We start from the raw sequence: 8304 nt of genomic DNA on the forward strand, positions 1-8304 counted from the left end.
CAGAATTATTCTTTGGCAATATGATTAGATTTATTAGCCTTGGCATTTGCAGTGATGCCCTTTCACAGTCTAGCTTAGCTTTAATTAAGGTGGAAGCACTCATTGGACTGAGTAATTTCTGGGATGTTTGTGTTTCAAGTCATCCTTATCCATACCTCTGTCTTAAAAAGAAAAAGAGCAGCTCTCCCTCTTGCCTTCCTGACAGATGAGTCTGACCATTTCCCTGGCACTGGAAAATGTTAAAACTTGTGTGTTTATGTATACCCAGGCAAATCACCCCACTGTTGTCAAGCTTTCCTGGGTGTTTAGACTAGTTTCCGTCATGGCTTTGTGAAAGTTCATCACAAAACAAGTGCAGCAGAGCTTCATGGGAGTGCTTGGAAATTCAGCCAGAGGGTGGATGGCAAATGAATGACAACATGTGTTCATGTGCAGTTTAGTTTTGGAAAAACAGATACAAAACTGGATAGCAAGACATTCAGTCAAGGCAGGCCTTGTCTTTTGAGTGTTTTTCTCAAAGAAAAAGCAACCATGAGCTTTGAGAGAAAACCTCTGTGCAGTTCTGTACAGCTGTTCCCACTTCAGTATTGACCTCAGCAGTCCAGGCAAGGAAAAACTCAGGGAAGGAGATTCTCTGTAAGTTGGGCTCTCATGGGGAAAGGTCTTGGTGACAGTGGGCAACAGGGATATGCACTTTGTGTGTCCAGGGTGTTATCCAGACCTCAAAATAGCATCTCAGCATCTGTGAATAAAAGGGGAATAGGTGAGAAAGTTCAGGTGTCTGCTGGTTGATCTCAGCATTGCAGACTGTGATGGGGCAGGAGAAAACAGCATCCTTTTGTCTGCCCACTTTATCCTAGGAAAAGTGCTGTTTGCTGAGTGATCCTGTCTAGTGGGAAAGCCTGTGTTTCCCACCTAGGAAAGCTATTTAGCCCCTGCTCTATTTCTGCACGCTCTCAGTCACCCAGGAGCATGGGCCAGGTGGATGTGTCTGCTTCAACTCCCTGCAGGCAGGAGCTGGCCCTGGATGCACGGAAGGTGAGAACCTGGCCTCACCCCAGCTGGCTTGCAGAGGAGAGGCAGAGCTGCTCTAAAAGTGATTGTACAGATAGAGATGACCAAGAATCTCCTGCAGTTCCACCCCAAATAAATGGAACACATACCTGTTGAAGGTTTTTTTCCCTCTGGAAGTGACATCTGTCCAGGCTGGGGTGATCCCTCTTCTCACACACGGTGCGTTTGATTTCCACGTGGAGCATGTACTTCAGCCCTCTGACTATCTAGAGAAAGCAGTTTCCTCCTTTAGAGTAAGGGCAGGGGAAAGAGATGCCAAAACTTTGGCTAGGAATCAAGTGCTAGAGCTGGGAACTGTGTGTCACCCACACAGAGCCCTCCTGTGTAGCAGTGCTATAGGGGACAGCTTCAGCAGCCCTGAGGAGGACCAGGGATGTTGTGCCTTGGATATGCCATACAAGGGTCAGTTAGAAGATGGTTTGGAGAGCCATCAGGAGCCTGCTGCTCTTACCTGTACCATGGCTTGCTTTATCTGTGATTCCTTAAAGAGGAAGAGGTCATTGGAGCTGTTGTTGTATCTGTAGACCCCAAAGCGAGCAGCCCTGCGCACCTCGGGGCTGTCGGTGCTCACTGGCACAGGGAAGCCAGGTCTTATGGTTGAGTGGGGTGGTGTAACATGTGACCCTGAAACAACACCAAACACCAGGGTAAAACACAGCAGGGGCATGAAAGGGTGGGAGCTTCAGCCCTCTGAACCAATGCTAAACCCTTTTACTCATCCAATGCATTTGGAGGTCTCTGCTCGCATCCATTACAAAGTAGTTTTCATTTATATGACTGAAATGGTGAAACAGTCCCAGGAAATGAAGTGACATAAAGAGATGCTGCCAGAAGTGAAAGCAGAGCTCAAAATTACTCAGAAGAAGCCAGAGTATCACAAATACTATTTCAATGTCTCTGTTATAACTCCCGGTTTATAAAAAGACCAGTTTTGAAACTACTTATAAAGATAGGTCAGATGTTGCTCAGAGTGCAGTATAGTTTTGATAACATATCAAACACTGGCTTCAGAGTCCTGCTGCTCTTAATTTACATATCTTATCTTACAGATACAAGTCATTATCCCACATCCCACCCTTAAACCTTTGATGGCATCTTGAGGTTTTTATGTTAGAAGGATTCAGATGTGAGGAAGAAATTCTTCACTGAAAAAGGGTAGTAAGACACTGGTACATGTTTAATCACTGGAAGTTTTCAACTCCAGGCTAGGTGGGGCTTTGAGCAAGCTGGTCTGGTGGAAGGTGTCCCTGTCTGTGGCAGGGCAGTTGGAAGTAGATGGTCTTTAAAGCCCCTTCTAACCCAAACAATTATATTATTACCAAGGTCATGGAGTGGAGAAGCAGGTGTGCAGAAAATGGAAATTGGGGAGTGTGGGGGTTAACCCATGACCTTTCACATTAGAGCAGTTCATAAAACCATTTACTGTATATTTTTACTTGCTTGTGTAGCTCTTTCCCCACGCACCGCTTATTTTTCCATCATTTTAAAGAAGCTCAGACCTTACAGTTGATGTCACTATTTCACCCTCTTTTACATTTTCTTTCCTCTCCATTTTCCCACTTCTGAAATCGTAGAAGAGGAAAAAAATCCCCAATCCTGGAGAAGGTGCCATCCAGCCACTGCCAATGCCCAGGGCTGCAGGTGCAGGACGTGACCCTGTGTGCGTGCAGGCAGCAAGCCTGGCTGTGCTTGTGCACACAGGTGTGCACACAGAGGATGTATTCAATCTGCTGTGAAAGTCAAGCTTTTTATCACCTCTAGCTTTTTTTCACAGATAGATCTCTCACCCCCAGCCAGCTGCACAGAGCATAGGCCGTGCACTTAAACCAGTTTGCAGGGGCAGCTTGATGATCTGAAGTCTATTAAAAAAAAAATAAAAAAATAGCCAAACCAGAATTATGTAACATCAACGGCATAGAAGGTGACAAAAATTTATCACACATGTTGCTTATGCACATCCTACTCATACTGTCACGTCCTTCTCACAGGTGTTAATTGCTGCACCCACTTGTAACAGTGCTCAGGGATTTACACCTTGACCTGCAAAGGAGAGACTCAATTCCACACCCCTCCTCAACCCAAGGATGTCCAAATCCATCTCTCTTCCTGGCTGACACCCCAACTTCCTTAATGACCCCTGTACTTTCTTGCAGGTGGGAGCTGAGAGACCCAGGCCATGTGTTGCAGAGGAGTGGGTGTTCTGCAGGTGGCTTTTGTCTGCTGTGGAGCTGATGAGCTCTCCTGTGCCATGCCTCTGATCTGTGTTTGCACTATGGGTGTGCAGCCAGTGTTTTGTGGTGTTTTTTCACCCAACAGCCCAGAACCCACTTGTAGGTCCCAAGACTACTTATCGATGATATTTTCACCCCCAACGAAGGGAGAGAAATGATGCATCTGACTCCATCTTATCAGAAGGCTAATTAATTACTTTATTATACTATGTTATTCTGTATTATTTTACATTATATCTAAACTGAATCTGCCAAGCACTCAACTGCACTCCACTGCACAGAATTTTGTGACTGTCGCCAAACAGTCCCAACACACACACACACTCTTGGCCCCGACAGGCCAAGGAAACAAAACCCCATCACTTTGGGTAAACAATCTCCATATTGCATTCTACTTTGGCACAAACACAAGCACAGCAAATAAGAATTGTTTTTCCTTCCTCTGAGGTTCAGAGAATGTGAAACCCAGAAATATTCTTGGGAAGAACTGCGCTTTGCTTGTCTCTGTGAGGAGAAATGTGGCAACACCTATTCTCTGTGGGATGGGGTCTTCTTGCTGCAGCAAGGGTGGGATTTGAGAGTCATAGAAGCTTGTGACCATCCAGGCTTGGACCAAAGGTGTTTCTCAGGCAAGCACATCACACACAGTGCTCAGCTCATGGGTAAAACTTTTCACAGGGCTTTAAGGCACTGCCATCCACAGGTGATTGAGGAGGGCCATGCAGGACCTGTCTGCAGGCAGAAATGAAGCTCCAGGCAGAGCAGAGCCTTGGTCTGCCCACCAGGCCAGCAGTCCTGTTGTCCAGAAATGCCATCTTTTTCCTGTGCCATCAATACCAACTCAACAGCTATAGGGACCAGATTTTTCCTGACCTCACTTAGCAGCTGGGACATCCTGCCAGGCTGAGAGCAGGTTGCTGCCCTGGGCTTTTCTTGCTGCTCCCCAGCACCTTGCTTGAATACCTGCTCTCACACCTGTTGGAAAGTCAGGTGTTGCAGTGTTGACATCAGATACTGTTCTTTGCAGAAGGGGGTGAAAACCACAGCCCCTTTCAATCTGTACACAATGTCCTTTTGTGGCTTTTGAGAACCTCTTGAGTCATGGTGACGTCTTTTACAGGCCTGAGGTGAATGAGACTGGCTGAAACCACACTGTGTGGATGGAAAGAAAACTATTATGTGTGTTATTCAAACCAAGAGTCAGAGTCCAAGAGCCCTTGTTCCTGACTCCAGTGCTGGGAGATCCTGCAGTGTCACACATGGCCAGGCCTCTGAAATGCATCACCTGGAGAGGTGAGCGAGCTGGACAGGTGTTGTAGACAGGTAGACTCAATATACTATGTGTCATAAGCAGGGGAGAGGTTATAGGATATATTTCTCCCCCAGCTTTCACTAAGGAGTACTGGGTGTTTTACCTCGTTCACCTGATACAACTTGGTGTTGAAAACTACTCATACCAGAGCAAAGTGGGTATGAAATCTACTGAGCCCTCGTGGGAGATCTTTATCCCACCATTTTCCTCTCAGATTCTTTAGGGCTAGGATTTGGTTTTCTTCGTGTGCTTTCATTCCCATTCAAGGTGGTCACTGCATGGCAAACACACAGGTCTGAAATCACTTTCAGTGTTTTGAATAGTTTGCAGCACTCTATTTCCAAACCCCAGGGACTGTCTGGTGTGAGGTACCTGTAATTCTGATTTTTTCTCTGCAGCCTTTTCTGACCGTTTCATCTCTGTCCTGTCTTTAGTGCCATTTCCTACAAATTAGAATTTGTGTGAGGTGATGGCCCCATTCCAGGCACACACAAGGCAGACTTGGCTCAGAGGGCAGGTAGCTCTGCAGGGCTCTAGGCATGCCAGCATTCCTGAGACATCCAGGCTGTGTGGGAGCAGAGGCACAGCACAACTTGGCCAGGCACCTACCACACTCAGAGGGCACGAGTGTGTGATCTCACAGCCTGAGCAGACAACTCTTGCTGCTCTAGGGAGAGAGGCTCAGGAGCAGAGCATTCTTGTTCAGAGCCCATCCTTGCTCCTGGATTTGGAAATGTCAAGAGAGAGATGGAAAAGCCAGCCCTCCTCTTGCTCCTTCTGTTGGGCAATAGTAGGGTTAAACCCTTTGCTTGCTCAAAATTAGCTGGCAACCATCTGTTATTAAGCAAACAAGGGCTGGTTTTGCAGATATGAGTTGAATGTTGCATTAAGAGGCTCTCTATAGTGCTTTCCTCCTTGAGGATTGCTTTGGGGACCTTGTTCCTGCAGTCTGAGAGAGCAATCATTCCTGTGGCTGCTCCCTCCCAGGCTGCAGTGAAACAAAAAGCAAATTGCAACGTGTTGATTTTTTTTTTCCCCACCAGATGCTTCGAAAACCTCCTCCCCATTTCTCCCTCCTTTAAAAACTTCCTCCCCCTAGCAAGTCTAGGGCTTTATCTTTACATTTAAGATGTGGCAGAGTTCCTGCATGCCTCTGCAGCCCCCAAAGGAAACCACAGCAGAACAAAAAAGCTACTGGCTAACCTAACACCATCCCTGAGTTCTTTCTGTATATGTGAACCAAAGTAATGCTGAAATATATTCAGTAGTACTGGACCAAAACCTTCAGAGAAAAACACTCATGTCTGCAGCTCCCATTCTAAAGATTTAAGGCCAGCTGCAATCAAGAGAGTTCCCTTGCTCAGCAAAGAAAGAAATGAAACAGGTTAATGCTTCATTAAAAGTCAGCTAATCTGCACTCAAGTGTCCATCTGTACTTAGCAGTCAGATTGTTACCCGCAGCCTTTAGATTTAATAATCAAGGTCACGCAGAGTTTAAACACTGACAAATGAGTTAAAACCATAAATTGACTTTAAAGCCCCTAAATGATATCCCTGGACAGCATGGTTCACTAGACAAGGAGAAAGTCTTTGGAGCAGTTGGGTTTTCAGCTGCAGCCTGAGCCCTGCAGTGCTGAGCCAGCACTGGCAACGCTTGGAGAAAGGCTGTTACTTACCACAGCACCACATAGCAGCACTCAGTGAACGTGAACCACAAGGAAAACAGCAATTATTTCCCATTCTTACCGCCTGAAGTCCCTGTGAAGCTCCAGAGTGCCAAGCAGCAAAGTGCAGTGAGGCTGCAGGGGAAGATCACTGCCATCTCCACCGCTCCACAAGAGGAGCCCGACTGCCCAAGGAGTCACTGCCCTGCTTCCTGCCAGAGAAATGCTTCTGTGAGTGCTCTTATTGGCTGGTGGGGATGAAAAAAAACACCCTGAAACCCCCTGAATCGTCACAGCTCTGATGCAGGCTTTGTTTCCTGCTGATGACCACATACCTCGAAGCCCAACCACGAAGCTGCGGCTTGGTGACAGCAGCGCCAGCCTTGCATGAGACAGGGACTTTTGCTTTGTGATCCTCAAGAGCAACAGCGTGGACAAATGCATGTGATACAGCACTGGAAAGGGGTGTGGGGGTGAGCAGAGTTATTGTCATGTGCTTTAAGGGTCATGGGGAAAATTCACATTTAAGAAACAGTTAATGAGCCCTGGGGATGAGGCTCATGGCTTGGATTTGTGCATCTGAATGTGGACACCTGACAGAGGTGATGGGTCCAGGGTTTTGCCTCCCCTGATGTGGAGATTGGGGTTTGGGTGAGGGAGATGAGGAAGTTTTAGGGGTACCCACCCAAGGGGGCTGTGAAGAACAAAACTAGTGGGGAAAACATTTTGGGTTTGGTGGCAGGGCATCACACCCTCCATTTATAAAAGGTGTTATGACAACAGGAAAGGGCGGCATTAGAGAGGATCAGTTTTTTCTAGGTGATATCTAGAAAGAAGAGGGAGAGGGGTATTTTGTCTCTCTGTGGCTTGAATTATCCAGTGTAAGTCCTTGGTGTCTAGAAGATCCTCTCTAGGCATTGCTGGCCCATGCTGGGAAGCTTGAAAACCCAGGGAAAGGGCTGGGTTGCCAAACTTTGTGGTGCAGTTGAAATAACCAGCTGACAGATTCAGGAGACTGGGAGATGAAATGTTGTCTCACTGAAGGGCTGAGAGGGGTGGATCTCACTCTGTGTGTGTGTGTGCATATGTTTCAGGTGAGCAGGAAGGGGATGGCTGCCTTTCACTTGCCCCAGCAATGCCCCTTTTTGAGCAGAGGCATCTTATGGCCTTCAGGTAAAGTCCTAATGCAGGGCACTGCAGGTGGAGGAAAATATTCTTAATATTTTGTTGTAGGAGGGGATTAGATAAATCCTCTTTCCAAATGTCCCACAGAGAAAGAATGGGGCAAGCATGGTGTGTCACTCTGGTCATCAGTGCTTCTTGCACAGGCTGCTGAATCAGACTCCTGAGCCTGTGGAAAACATTGACACAGAATGAGAAGGGATTTTATTGAGGGGATTTTAATTACTCTCCCTCCTTTTTTTTTTTTTTTTTTTTTTTTTGAGCTGTCATGGCAGCCTGACTACTGTGGCACAGGTAGGGACTCCATCAGGTGTCTTCAGCTCCTCCCTTTCTCCTGAAGAGCTGTTCTCTGCATTTGCTACCTCACTGACAGGTCCTGGTGAGTATCATTCTAAGCCTACAGTCAGGTGCTCTAACGTGCAAGAAGGAGGTGATTGAGACCCTTTAAGGCCCCAAAACTTGCTTGATGAGACACTTAGAAGGGTTTTTATTTACTCTGAGATAGAGGCATAGGAGAAATGCTATCAAGATGTTCTCAAGGGTCAAAACAACTTAAAAAAACCTTCTTTACTGGCATCTTTTGAAAATCAGCAAGTTTTGGCAAAATGTTTAGAGTACCCTACAGCAGCCTTCAAGTACCTAAAGGGAGCCTAAAAGAGAGCTGGGAGAGGAATTTTTGATGCAGTGACAGACCTACAGGAAATGGCTCTAACCTTACTGAAGGCAGTTTTAGATTAGATATTGGGAATAAATTCTTTACTGTGAAGGTTGTGAGGCATTGGCACAGGTTGCCCAGGGCATTGTGAATGCACCATCCTTGCAAATGTTCAAGGCCAGGCTG

General features: G+C 46.6%; 1 protein-coding gene across 1 annotated transcript; it reads right to left on the minus strand.

Annotated features, from left to right (window-relative positions):
* Nucleotides 1-530: 530 nt before the first annotated feature.
* On the minus strand, nucleotides 531-6470 carry CST7 (cystatin F). Its single transcript, XM_058802720.1, has 4 exons — nucleotides 6364-6470; nucleotides 1526-1698; nucleotides 1164-1280; nucleotides 531-742 (listed from the first exon to the last, which is right to left on the minus strand). The coding sequence occupies exons 1-4, from the start codon at nucleotides 6437-6439 to the stop codon at nucleotides 650-652; spliced, it is 459 nt and encodes a 152-aa protein (XP_058658703.1). The 5' UTR covers nucleotides 6440-6470; the 3' UTR covers nucleotides 531-649.
* Nucleotides 6471-8304: the final 1834 nt, after the last annotated feature.

This window comes from Ammospiza caudacuta, chromosome 3 (assembly GCF_027887145.1).
Source record: "Ammospiza caudacuta isolate bAmmCau1 chromosome 3, bAmmCau1.pri, whole genome shotgun sequence".
In the NCBI taxonomy this organism is placed as follows: domain Eukaryota; kingdom Metazoa; phylum Chordata; class Aves; order Passeriformes; family Passerellidae; genus Ammospiza; species Ammospiza caudacuta.

What these genes read in the sequence shown, in the direction of transcription:
- CST7 (XM_058802720.1), bottom strand. Translation starts at nt 6,439, where the DNA reads ATGGCAGTGATCTTCCCCTGCAGCCTCACTGCACTTTGCTGCTTGGCA. An exon ending in CTTCACAGGGACTTCAGGCG is followed by an intron (nt 1,699 to 6,363) that starts GTAAGAATGGGA and finishes GTGTTGTTTCAG; the next exon opens with GGTCACATGTTACACCACCC. An exon ending in TAAAGCAAGCCATGGTACAG is followed by an intron (nt 1,281 to 1,525) that starts GTAAGAGCAGCA and finishes TGCTTTCTCTAG; the next exon opens with ATAGTCAGAGGGCTGAAGTA.